At 26.0% G+C, this 13,511-nt stretch overlaps 4 protein-coding genes across 4 annotated transcripts; 2 read left to right on the top strand and 2 right to left on the bottom strand.

Annotated features, from left to right (window-relative positions):
- Positions 1-118: 118 nt before the first annotated feature.
- On the top strand, positions 119-5,016 carry LOC122501570 (exosome complex component RRP41). The gene is made up of 5 exons (XM_043611176.1): positions 119-251; positions 328-540; positions 3,683-3,929; positions 4,195-4,500; positions 4,600-5,016. The coding sequence occupies exons 3-5, from the start codon at positions 3,756-3,758 to the stop codon at positions 4,927-4,929; spliced, it is 810 nt and encodes a 269-aa protein (XP_043467111.1). The 5' UTR covers positions 119-251; positions 328-540; positions 3,683-3,755; the 3' UTR covers positions 4,930-5,016.
- On the bottom strand, positions 358-1,549 carry LOC122509983 (cilia- and flagella-associated protein 161-like). The gene is made up of 3 exons (XM_043624382.1): positions 1,427-1,549; positions 746-939; positions 358-556 (listed from the first exon to the last, which is right to left on the bottom strand). The coding sequence occupies exons 1-3, from the start codon at positions 1,547-1,549 to the stop codon at positions 358-360; spliced, it is 516 nt and encodes a 171-aa protein (XP_043480317.1).
- On the bottom strand, positions 4,949-8,731 carry LOC122501500 (trifunctional enzyme subunit beta, mitochondrial). Its single transcript, XM_043611060.1, has 7 exons — positions 8,360-8,731; positions 7,827-7,998; positions 7,095-7,470; positions 6,545-6,719; positions 6,138-6,412; positions 5,761-6,066; positions 4,949-5,158 (listed from the first exon to the last, which is right to left on the bottom strand). The coding sequence occupies exons 1-7, from the start codon at positions 8,412-8,414 to the stop codon at positions 5,114-5,116; spliced, it is 1,404 nt and encodes a 467-aa protein (XP_043466995.1). The 5' UTR covers positions 8,415-8,731; the 3' UTR covers positions 4,949-5,113.
- A 364-nt stretch (positions 8,732-9,095) lies between these two features.
- LOC122502783 (DNA endonuclease RBBP8-like) lies at positions 9,096-13,342 on the top strand. Its single transcript, XM_043613051.1, has 7 exons — positions 9,096-9,462; positions 9,635-9,737; positions 9,954-11,011; positions 11,249-11,426; positions 12,536-12,647; positions 12,750-12,852; positions 13,101-13,342. Exons 1-7 carry the CDS (start codon positions 9,363-9,365, stop codon positions 13,160-13,162), a joined length of 1,716 nt encoding a protein of 571 aa, XP_043468986.1. The 5' UTR covers positions 9,096-9,362; the 3' UTR covers positions 13,163-13,342.
- The last annotated feature ends 169 nt before the right edge of the window (positions 13,343-13,511 follow it).

Genomic DNA, 13,511 nt, shown 5'->3' on the forward strand with positions numbered 1-13,511 from the left:
ACAGGTTCAACAGAGACGAGAAATGTCATAATAATAATATTGAAATTATATTTGTTAGACATTTTTTTTAATCTAGTTAAGTTAATTAATATCACTATAACTCGATTGTGTATTTAATTTTCCAAAGCCTTATCGAGGGGGTAGAAATATATTGAAAATTATCGAAATGAATATCGAGTTTTATGAGGCAAACAGTTGGTGTTACCGCTGCGCTGTGGTTAAAAACACTTTAACAATTTAGACAGTTTAGAGTAAAGTATATAATTAATTTATTAATTTTAATTTGTGACAACTTTACTTGAATATCATTATAAAATTCTTTTTCAGGAAATATCGTCCAGGTGCTTAGACAGAATTTTATTTACATTCTTTCTCGGCAGTACCGCGTGGTACTTTTTCTGTTACAAACATCCAGTGACATTCGGGGGTTTCTCGTTTATTTACATCCCTATAAGTGTGAACGGATATTCCACATTCAACGCCAAAAATGCTCGATTGACAATTTAATCTTTCAACTGCTAAACACTCTCCAGTCATTACGTGAGTAATAACAATTCTATTTTAATATTTATATATTTCTGTTAGCGCCTATTATATAGTCAATCTATTTAATTTAAAACCTTACAAGTTAGGAGAATCATTATTTTCTAATTTGATAATTTTTTAATAATTTCGAAATGATAATTGTTAGGTTAGGTTTTATTGAGAAAAAGACAATTTTACACTACAATAGTAAAACAATTACCGATCAGAAACTGGAACAGGAGTTCCCTCGGATTCAAATCTTTGACTTTTGTTGCACAAAAGAACTTTCCAGAGACAATAACAGTCTTTAATGTTACTTAATAACACTCGATTATGTTCTCCAGGACCACGAGTATCGTCAATCAAAGGTGTTACTGATCTGAGGTATAAATCTTCTTCAGTAGAATCTGTTAACTGTTGATGCAATTTAAATTAGTCGACTGATTAATTGATTAATTATAATGCAGGTCCGTAACGGCCGTAATTTGATTAAGAAAAGACCAAAAGTTCGTAAATATTTTACAGGAATCCCAATTATTTACAAATTTCTTCGCAATCATTCAATTATTTTCATAAATAATATAATTTTTACAGGGATTCAATTATTTTCGTAAATAATAAAATTCTTTTTAGGGATTCAATTATTTTCATAAATAATAAAACTCATTGCTAAATTTCAATTATTTTTAATACGATTTTAATAGAATTCCTGGAAAAATGTAATTATTCTTAAAAATGTTATTACACTGAAAAAAAAATTTATTTGATACAAATAATCGATTTCGAGTCCTGTTAATTGAATTAGTTAAATAATTAATTGAAGTAATTGAATAATTAAATTAATTAATTATTCAATTTTGATAATTGAATAATATATTTATATTCCACTATATTCGCTTGCCTTCAAAATGAAATTTTGGCCAAATAAAAGTTTCTCCCCGTCTCGTTTATTCGAATAGGATGCAAGTATCGTAAATGTATTTCGAGTAAACGGTTCACTTATAGCTGCACAAACAATAGGCATTTGATCCGTGAATTCCAAGTGCCTATTAAAACTTTTCCGTTGTACATTTTACCGAGAGAATTGTCTATTTTTTGGCGAAAATTAAATAATTATTCTTATTTTTTAGTCAAAAAATTTTATTTCGGTTATTTTTGAAAAAAAACTTAACTTTTAATTAATAAATCGTAAAAAAAATAACTAAAAAAGTCAAATACTAAAAAAAACAAGAGTGAAATTGTCATCAAATGATTGCTAATTGTTATATGATTAAACTCTTGATTTAATTTAAATTTTAATAATTATGTACACTAATTTTTAATTAATTAATTTATTTATTTCAAAGTATATTATTAATATTATATTAATTATATTAATATAATATTAATAATGACAACATTTTAATAAAATTTCACGAAGGAATTAAATTATTTTTATAAATAGTAAAATTTTGTGCAGGAATTCAATTATTTTCAAAACACTGAATTTCTAGGCAGAATTGAAATATTTTCAAATATTTCTATAAAATTCAATTATTTCCTAAAATTTTAATAAATTTTTTTTAACAATTATTCAACTATTTTTATAATTACTAAAATTATTTGCAGGAATTAAATTATTCTTAATCCAATTTAAATAAAATTACATGAAAGAATTTAATTATTTTCAAAAATATTCATAAAATTCAATTTCAACAAGAATTTAAAATTCTCTAAAAATAATTCAATTATTCTCAAAATATTTTTAAAAATTCTATATGAAAATTAAATTACTTTCGATGCAATTTTTAAATATATTCGTCAAAAAATTGAAAGAATTCAATTCTTTTCAAAAAATAATAAAATTCTTCTGGTGAATACAATTATTTTGAATATGCTTAATTTAAATATTACAGAAATTCAATTATTTTCGAAACAACTTTAATTGAATTTCTGAATAGAATTTAATTATTTTCAAATATTTCTGTAAAATTCTTCAAAACAATTCAATTTTTCCTAAAATTTTAATAAATTCTTCGATCATTTCAATTATTTTTATAAATAGTAAAATTCTTTGCAGAAATTCAATTCTTTTCAAAACAATTTTAATAGAATTCCTGAAAAGAATTTAATTAATTTTAAATATTTTCATAAAATTAATTTATTTCCTAAAATTTTAATAAATTCTTTGGAACAATTTAATTATTTTCATAAATAGTAAAATTCTTCGCAAGAATTAAATTATTTTTATTTATAAAATTCTTCTCAGGAATTCAATATTATTTTCAATTCAATTTTAATAAAATTCTTCTTTATAAAATTCAATTGATTTCAAAAATTTCAATTAAAATTATTAAAGAAACTTCATTATTTTAAAAAAATTCAAAGAAATTCTCCAAAAGAATTTAGTTATGATTTTTAAAAATTTTATAATAAAATTCATCACGAGAATTCAATTATTTTTATTAATAAAAAAATTCTTCGAAGGAATTCAATTATTTTATTGAAATTTTTTGATAATAATAATAATTATTATTATTATAAAAATTATAATAATCAAAATAATAATTGAACTATATAATATTTATCTTTAATGAAAAATTATTAATTAAATTAATAAATTATTCATTTAAACCAAAAATTAAATTGCTCTTTACTTTATTCATTATTTTATTATTATTGTATTAATTATTAATTGATCTTTCTTATTTTCGAGGTTTTTCCCTCCGTTTTAACGGAATTTTACTTGTTTTATTTTGAATATTTCCGCTTCCTTTTCAAAGGATTAAACCAAAGATGCGATCTTACGCCTGCGCGTAAATAACGTAACTCCGCACGTAACAAATTCTTCTTGTTCAAAACCAAGAAGACTAGAGACAGGAGGACTAACTGCAGTAGTGGGGGTAGGACAAATATAGGGGGATTATGAAGGCGTGGTTAGATTGCGCCAAGTATCGTGTTTTGATTCTGCACTTACACTCACACACGCGTGTCACGTATTCAAATATATAATGTAAGAGTGTTGAGATGTGCAGAACCGAAAACAAGATATTTGGCGCAATCTAACTACGCCTTCAGAACCCCCCTAATACTGACTCACTGCTGTGAGTGAGAAAACAGCCGAGTTAGCCCTCCTGTCTCTAGTCTTCTTGTTCAAAACAAAACGTGTTTCTTTTAGGTTATATATTTAAAAATCCTTTCTTGGGCAAAAAAAAGTATAGAATAGTGAAATAAGTTTGACGAAAATTACAATGGAGATGGATACGAAAGAATTACAACAAGATGGACTAAGAATTGATGGACGAAGACCTAAAGAAATTCGAAAGATTAATATAAGATTAGGCGTTTTTGGACAGGCTGATGGAAGTGCTTATGTTGAACAAGGAAAAACTAAAGTTTTAGCAACAGTATATGGTCCTCATCAGGTATGTTTTAAAAATTTTGTTATTTTTATGACGTTACAGGGTTAGCACAAAAAATTTGTTTTTATTATTTCCATGTTCTCCAGACAGAAATTTGACTTTCTTTCTGATTCTAAAGTTTATTTTCATTCAGTCTAAAAATAATATAGATACAAATATTTTTCCAGTACTTTTTGATAAAATTCTCTGAATTTCCTGCAATCTTAGACAACCCTGAATTATATTGAAAATTTCGAGAAATTTAAATTGTTTTATAAATTATTTAAAGCCAAGGGGATCGGCGGCAAAAAGTGTGTCAACAAAATCAGTGAAGGGAATAGTTAATTGTCAGTATAGTACAGCTGTATTTAGTTTTGGAGCTGGTGAACGAAAGCGAAGACCAAGGGGCGATCGAAAATCATTGGAACGTTCTCTTCAACTTCGTCATGCAATGGAGGCGATTATTCACTTGGATCTTATGGCACGATCGCAAATTGATATTTTTGTTGAAATTCTACAAGTTGATGGTAGTGAATTTTGTGTTGCTGTCAATGCCGCTACACTTGCTCTTGTTGACGCTGGTATTCCAATCAAAGTAAGAGGGGAAAATAGTTTTTCTTCTTTTCTTTTATTACGAAAACAAAATGTTTTCTTAAATAATAATCAAAATTTGAAAATAGTGAAATTGTTTTAGGATTATGCAGTGGGTTGTTCGGTGACAGTGGCAGATAACGCAATTTTAGATGACAAAGGCACACAGAGAATTGGACTTCTCGATGCGAATTACATGGAAGAGTGCATGCCTGGCGTAACATTGTCAATTGTTTCTCTACCAGGGCACAATATTGAAATTCCAATTGGAAACAGCGTTGTTGTTGTACAAGGTTCCGGTCAACGTCTCCATTTATCACGTTTGGAAAATTTGAGAATGATGGCCGTCGAGGGTTGTCGGGATTTAAGAACAATTCTCGACGAAGCTGTCAAACATCATTTAAACATCTATTCTAGTCACACTGCCGATTAAATATCTCAACAGTAAAATATTCCATTTTAAAAAACTTTTATTTTACTTTATAAAAAATAAATAACTTTTATAGGAAATGCCAATTAATTTGCATTTTCTCTCCACATTATTAACTTACAAAACTATAACAAATTTAGATTTTCGTTTGCATTGTAAAATTTATAAAAAAAAAAATATTTTCCTATTAGAGTTTTGCGTCTGGATGTCGTTCCATAATCATTCCAACTCCCTGAAAATTAATGTTTGTTAGTATTTTTTTTCTCTCAGCATTTCATATATTTTATCAAGGTTGCCACAAGGTCAGGGAATTTAGGAAAAAGTCAAAGAAAGTGGAATTGATCAGGTAAAAGTAAGGAATTTTTATTAAAAGTACTGGAAAAATTAAATTTTTAGAATTTATAAGAAAATTCTGAATTTTTGTTTGTTTTTTTATTGATTCATAAACTAAAAAAATTATTACGAATTCAATTTTTTAAATTGATATTTCTGACAAATGGATTTGAAAATTCTCAAAGAACTGTTTTCAAAAATTATTAAAAATAATTGATTTAGAGAAGAATTTTAGTTAAAAATTCAAGAAAATAATAATTAAATTGAAATGTTGAAAATTCTTATAAGTTATTGAATTTGAAAAAGTTGTTCAATTTAAACATTTTTGAAAGTCTTAATTCCTATGGAACAATAAATCTAATCATATTTCTAGTAAATCAGAATATTCTTTAGGTTTAGGAAAAAAGTGAAAATTTTATCTGGAAATCAGGGAAAAGTTGGGGAAAAAGAAAATTACATTTTTGTGGCAACCCGGTTCATATATAGAATATTTGAAATTACCTGTCCACCAGCCGCGCAAGCAGCGATCAATCCAAATTGTTGATCTTCCCTGATCATTCGATTGGCAGTGTGAGTTGCCAAACGAACACCAGTCGCGGCAAATGGATGTCCAATTGACAATGAACCGCCCCATTTGTTCCATTTATCGAGATCGGGTACTCCCACTTTTTCCGAACGCTGTAGATATTGTTTCGCAAAAAAGTCCGAATCGAGAGCTTTTAAATTTGCTAGAATTTGAGCTGCGAATGCTTCATGCACTTCCCATACTCCAATGTCGCTTAATTTCAATTTAGCCTTTTCTAAAACCTAAAAAAGAACAAATTACTCCAACACTGATGGAAAAAGGAAAATAATTAAAAAGTAAAAAAAAAAAATACCTTGGGAATTGCGTAGGCGGGTCCTAGAAGTAATTGATCCTTAGGATCCTGTGAAACGTATGTGAAAGTTCTGAGATACGCTTTTGGTTTAAGTCCAAGTTGACGCGCTTTCTCCTCTGTCATTATTAAAGCAGCCGAAGCACCGTCTGTCAAGTATGAAGCGTTTGCCGCCGTTACTGTTCCATAGGGTTTTACAAATGCCGGTTTCAATTTTGCCAATTGTTCAGGTGTCGAAACACGAATTCCATTGTCCTTTTCGACAACCGACTTTTGTCCTACAAAAAAATGTCAAGTCAACAAATGTTCATTCAACAAATTTTTGGAAAGTTCATAAATTTCTTTAATTTTTAATTTTTTTAATATTTAATTTCTTTAATCTTCTTTAAAATTTTCCTTAATCAACTAACCGACAAATGGAATCAAATCGGTGAAATAACCCTGTTGTTGAGCTTGAGCAGCCAAAGTGTGTGATCTCAAAGCATAATCATCCTGTTCTTTTCGCGTTATTCCGAAAGCTGCACCTAGACGATCGCCACTGTGACCCATCACTTCCTTTGTGGAAAATTCTGCCACCGCTGGAAGCTGAATTATAAAGATTTACTTCTATATTCTTTTTTTTATTGCAATAACAGGTTTCACACTCAATAATTAATTTCAAAAAAGTATCAAAAAGTAGCTTTAATAATAAAAAAAGTAGCTATCGAGAATTAATTTTAACGAATAAAAAAAAGAATAATTTTTAAGAACAATTGAATCGTTTTAAAGAATTTTATTAGAATTTTTAAAATCTTTTTTTATTTAAAGTAATGCAAATTTATCCCAAAAAAAGAAAGAAAAAAGTAGCTTTTAGTGTCATAAATCTAAAAAAGTATCCAAATAGTAGCAAATTGTAAAAAAAAGTAGTAAATAATAGATTTTAGTATTAGATGAGTGCGAAGCCGGAAACATGTCGCTCACCTCGGGAATTAGATGTGAAGGTCTAAAGGTAGCGAGTAACGCTAATTTCTGAGCTGGAGTCTTCGCTTTATTTGCACGTAACATTAAACTTCGCATATTTCGGCTGTGTCTGATTGGAACGTCAGACATAAATTCAACACCTCCGGCAACAATGGTATCGTACACTCCACAAGCAATTAAACCCATTCCAGTTGTCAGGGCTTGATTACTACTGATACAAGCCATTGTCACTGTGTGTGCTGGTGTTCTATCACTGAATCCAGCGGCAAGTGCAGCCTCACGAGCAATATTCGATGTCTTCACTTCCTGAATCACTGATCCATACACTATGTAATCAATTAGTTCTTTTGGAATACCGGTCTTCTTTTGCAAATTGCTGAAAATAAAATATTTAACAATTGTTGAATATTTAAAAAATTTTTTTTATAGAAATTTTAATTTCAATTTTTCTTGAAATTATTTGAATTTTTTAGTTTCTAATATACACATTATTCAAGAGTTTCCGAATAATCGAAATTTCCGTGAAATTAAAGTGCAGACGAATGGATTTGAAAATTCTCAAAGAACTTTTTAAAAAATTATTAAAAATAATTGATTTGATATTTTTTTTATGAAATTTAGTTAAAAATTGAATTAAAAATAATGAAAATAATCTTAATCTTAATCTAATTTAAATTTAATCTCGTTTTGAATAAATTAGGAATAAAATAATTACGAAAGAAAGTTACATACACAAGGGAATGCCTTGCCAAATCAACTGCCATGACATTTTTATAATCAGTGAATGACTGTAAAAAAGGTGTTCGAACTCCATCGATGTAAACAATATTTTTCCCACCTGTCTCAGCAATTTTTGTTGCATATCCCTTCTTTAAAATTCTCGTCGATTCCCAAGATAGACCAGCTAGATTACATAAATATATTTATTAAATAATAGAAAATAATCCTAAAGAGAAACCTCTAAAAATATTATTTAAAAATTACAATTCACTTCTTTGAATTTCCGATGACAATCTATAAATTTTTTACATTTTTGTTATTCTTTTTACCTTGGTTTTAATATATTTACATTTTATTCTAAATATTTTAAATTGACTGCATTTAAACAATAATTGACTATTCATTGAATCAATTGAACTTTGGACCTGGGTTGTTCCATGTTATAAATTTACGATACGCATTTGTTATTCTTATTATAAATGCTAAATACATAAATACATATGACAATTGATAAATATGAAATAAATGAAAATTTACATTCTTACCTTGTGGTAACAAGTGATTAAATCGAGGTAGATTTTTTACAATTACTCCTGACATTTTGCTTCGAGGTTATGTTTTTTCTTTTCTCTTGAATATAAATTAAACTTTTTCGGGATAATTATTAATGATTATCCCTTTAAATTTTAATTACTACGTTTTTCTGTTCTTCTCTGGAGGTTAATTAGTAATTTCTTTTTTCTGATACATCGACTTTTTTAAAGGAAATAAAAACGAAAGGAAATAAATAAAATGTTGAAAGCTAAACTGAAGAATGTTACTTCTCTGTTCTCAAAATGTTAACAGTACAACGTTCAGAATAAGACTGATTAAGATGACGTAGCTTAAATTATATTTTAATTTTTAAAACTGTTTTTGTGAATATAGTTGCAATATTTTTTTTGTTATTACTTGTTATCTTTGAACTATAAACAAATTATTATTTTTTTTTATGTAAATATTGTTATCATCATGTTATATAAATTAGAATTTTTCCTTTAAATCGAAGTTCTATTTATTTTATTCAAATTAATCTCACATATAAATATATAAATATCTATTTATTTTATTCAAATTAATCTCACATATAAATATTTCTTTTTTATACAATAAACAGGATAAACATTTTTGAAAATTAATAAAAATTTATATTGCGTCATCGATACAGGGTTGGGAAGTTATGAACTATATGTGCAATTTCACGTTTGTGAAAGCAGCTTAAAATATTTTTAAGTTGCCTATCTATATACTTTTTCTATCCCTGACGTATGCATGTCATTATTGTTTATTGTTATTGTTTACAAAAAGAAACGTGTTTTAAACAAAGGACAAGTTTTTTATTTACATTTTGCATTTTTGAAGAGTGTTTTTCTTTAAAGATTTATTGTGTGTATTTATTTTATTAATAAAGTGCTGACAGAATGTAAAGAAAGGTTTCATCAATCTCTTGTTCCTGATTATAAAAAGTTGGAATTTAACCTACAAGTACAATAAAAAAATTGGGTGAAAATGGTTTTGTCTGATAGTATTTTGCCAGAAGAAGATAAGCAGGAGAAATTATTGGAAAAATTTGACGAAACTTTAAAATCATTACGGAGACAATTCAGAAGTAAGTATATTAATTCTATATTTTAGCCAACGAAAATTTCTCTTCATTCATGACAGTTATTTAATAAAGATTTAATGAATAACGTTTGTTGAAGAACCATTGTTTGTTATTTTTTCTTTTTTTGTTATTGTTAATTAATTTCTAGTTAGAATGTTATATTTTTTATTTATAGAATTACTAAAGGAGAGAAAAGCGCATAAAAATTGTAAAATATTGAATCAGTCAGAAGGAAATGGTAGTACTTGTTCTACAAAAACCAACGATAGCATTAAAGAGTGAGTATATTTATTTCTATTTCAGAAAAAAAATTCTTACTAAGGAATTTCTTTAAAATTTTGTTTAAAAAAATTTGTCTAGTAAAAAAATGTTAGCCAAATTTTGGAAAATAATTGAATTGTTTCGAAGGAAATTAAAATTCTTTCGAGAAATTTAGTTAACATTTTCTTACAAACTTCATTCCAAATAATAAATGAATGAATTATGAATTTCAGACTAAAAGATGCAGCGGAATTAGTATCAGAAAATAAAAATATTTCTGATGACATTTCAATAATCGAGTCCAATAATGTAACGAACTTAACTTCTGATATTGTTGACAATCAAAAAATAGCAAAAGACAATCCACCATTACACGAAGAACTGGAAATACTTTCTGTTCAATTTGACACCGAGTCGGAGCAAAGTTTATTAAAACAATTCGAAGAATCAAAATTGAAAATAAACCCCAAGGAAAGTCAATTACAAAAAAGTCCTGTATTCTCAAGAAATAAAATTAGAGAAAAGAAGAAAAATTTTTCTTGTAAAATTTTTCCCACTTCCGAAAGAAAAAGTTTATCAGCGAAAGAACAAATTACCGAAAATCCAAAATCCGCACAAGAAAATGTTGCGTCAAATATATCTCTATTTTCCTCGCCAAGAGAAAAGGACTTATTTATTAGTCCGAAAGTAAAATCTAATCAAAAATTAGGAGTTTCTAATTTGTACAATGTGAGTTCTAAACAGTCAACGAAAGGAAATAAATTGAAGCAAACAAAACTTGTATTTTTAGCAGATGAAGAGAAAGTTGATATCAGTGAAAAGACAGATATGAAAATTAAAGAAGAAAAAGATTCAATTTTTGACATGTCTCTATTTAATTCGAATATAAATGTCGAAAATATGGAAGTAGACATGGATGATACATTTCCAAATTCAAAAACCACAAATATCGAAACAACATTGGGCTCATCAACACCAAAAGCAGGGAATAAAACTAATTTCGATAAAATAAGTCCCACCAAGGAAAACAAGGAAGTAGGAGAAGGTAAAATTAAAGTTAAAAAAATGTTTTCCCTCATGAATTTTAATACTTCCGAGCCACAAGCAACAACAACAACATTTTTATCGCCAAGAAAGCAGGAGACAAAAATTGTACATCATTCTGATTCTGATACCGATTTTAGTTTTCAAGATGATTATTTATTGAATAAACAATCTTCCCAAAGTGGGAAAAAAAATCTCGTTGGTTTCGTGAAAAAAGCTTCTGTTTTGAAGGAAAGTTCCCACAAAGGTAAGGCAAAATTTATTCATTATTAATTTTTATTTCACTAACATTTTGAACTTATGTTTACATTAAACATTATAGAAAACCACCTTTCTCTATTAAACCGTTAAAAAATTTAAATATCGTTGGTAAAATTATTTTTTTGGAGAAAATTTAGAAAATTCCATTGAAATTTAGTAAATTTTTTGTAAACTAAAAAAAAAGATTTATCTAGTAATAAAGGTAATTTTTCAATTATTGTAGATTACAATCAAATAAATAAGATTCATCACAATGAAACAATGTTGGATGATGAAACTTTCTTTTCTCCCGGAGAATATCAAAATGATGCGATAAAAAAAACCCCAACGAAAGCAGGAACTTCAAGGGAAACATATAATAGTCCGAAAAATAAACGTCTTCCAATGAAAAGTTTCGATAAGTGAGTAATAATTGATTTATATTTTCTTATATTTAAATTTATTTTCCCTGGGGAAATTAAATAAAATATTTGTATATTAATTTAGTGTATATTAATTGTTTTTGAATTAAACATCATTATTTAATTTAACATTAAAATCTAAAGAAAATTAATTCTTGAATCGAATTTTATTAAAATTTTTGAATATTCAATTGTTTCGAAGAATGTTGTTAACAACTTTTGGAAATTATTAAATTCCTTCAAGGAATAAAATTACAATTATACTAAAATTAATTCTGCTAAGGAATGTTAGTAAAATTTTTGAATATAAATTAACTCTTTCGAAGAATTTCATTAAAATATTTTTAAAATAATTAAATTGTTTCAAAAAATTTGATTAAAACTGTATTGAAATTAAATGAATTCCTCCGAAGAAGTTTATAACTTATGAAAATCGTTCAATTCTGGCGACGAATTTTTAACAAAACTTTGGAAAATAATTGAATTTTTCAGAAGAATTTTATTATTTATGAGAATAATTTAATTTCTTGAAGAATTTCATTCAAAAATTGATAATAATTAAATTATTTTCGAAAATTTGATTAAAAATAATTAAATTCTAACAAAAAAATGATAAAATTGTACTAAAAATAATTAAATTCTTCTAAAGAATTTTATTAAAAATTTCGAAAATAGTTATAAGCATTCAAGGAATTTAAAAAAAAAATTTAATTTATTCAAATTTCTGAAAATAATTGAAATTGTTCGAGAAATTTTATTAAAATTGTATTAAAAACAATAAAATTGCTCCGTAGAATTTTATTATTTAGAAAAATATTTGAATTTTTCCGAAGAATTTTATTATTTATGAAAATAATTGTATTTTTTGAAGAATTTTGTGAAAATTTTTGGAAATCATTCCATTTTTGCGACAAATTTTATAAAAACTTGAAAAAATAATTGAATTCTATAGCAGAGTTTTTTATTAAAATTTTTATAAATAATTGAATTGTTTCGAGGAAAATTGAAATTCTTTCGAGAAATTTATTTAAAATTTTATTGAAAATACTGAATTTTTTTAAAGGATTGCATTAAAAATTTTTGAGTAACTTAATAAATTATTATTTCAGGAATCCAGAAAAGAAAAAGCGCAGTCCAGAGTATGCGTATAATATTCAGTCAGTTAGACGGAAAAATGAAAGAGCACAACTTGACGGATGGTCATGTTGGGATTGTAAAAAGGTAATTGTAATTAATAAAATTAGTTTATCACTAACTATAATATTAAATTAATAATTTGTTTGTAAAATAATTTTTTATATATAATACATTTTCTCTCTACAGTATTATCAAGGACTTGATCTTTCTGAGAAGGAATTAAAAGAATGTATGAAAAAATGCTCTCGTCACAAAGCAAAATACGATCCAAATTATTATACTCCACCAGGTATGAAATTACTTCTTTGAAAATTAATATTTATTCCCCTTAGTTTATAATTTTTCAAAAATGTATTAATTAAATTTAAAAGATTTAAAATTTTGTATTGTATTCTTAAATTTTCAATTTAATTTTTTTTTTGAAAAGTCCTTTAAAATAATGCTGGTTAAATTTAAAATATTTCATTTTCGAAATACTTAATTAAAATGTGATTCGAGAATTTAGATTGAATAGACAAATTTGTTTAATTATTTCAGGTTTTTGGAATCCAGCTTTTCCTGATACACTTTGTCCTACATTGCCTGAACAAGAGAAATAAAAATCAATTTTAATATCGATAGAGACGTTAATAGTCAATGATGATCAAACTATCGCGGGCTAAATATCCAATTAAATTATATAAATATATTTTTAATACTGTTACTACGATTAAAATACAATTCTGTAAATATTATATAATTGTACAGTTTTTTATAATATAGTCTCCTTTTTATATTGAACATAAAAAAGTATTTTTATTATTGTCCACAAAAATACAGGAAAAAAGAAACTTTTTTAATAATTTTTATATTTAAATGATTTAAATGTTAAAATTAATATATTGAAAATCATTGAATTCTTAAGAAAAAAATTTGAAAATAATTGAATTCTTGCCAAGAATTTTATTA

Source organism: Leptopilina heterotoma, unplaced genomic scaffold, assembly GCF_015476425.1.
Source record: "Leptopilina heterotoma isolate Lh14 unplaced genomic scaffold, ASM1547642v1 Lhet_0, whole genome shotgun sequence".
NCBI classification, from domain to species: Eukaryota; Metazoa; Arthropoda; class Insecta; order Hymenoptera; family Figitidae; genus Leptopilina; species Leptopilina heterotoma.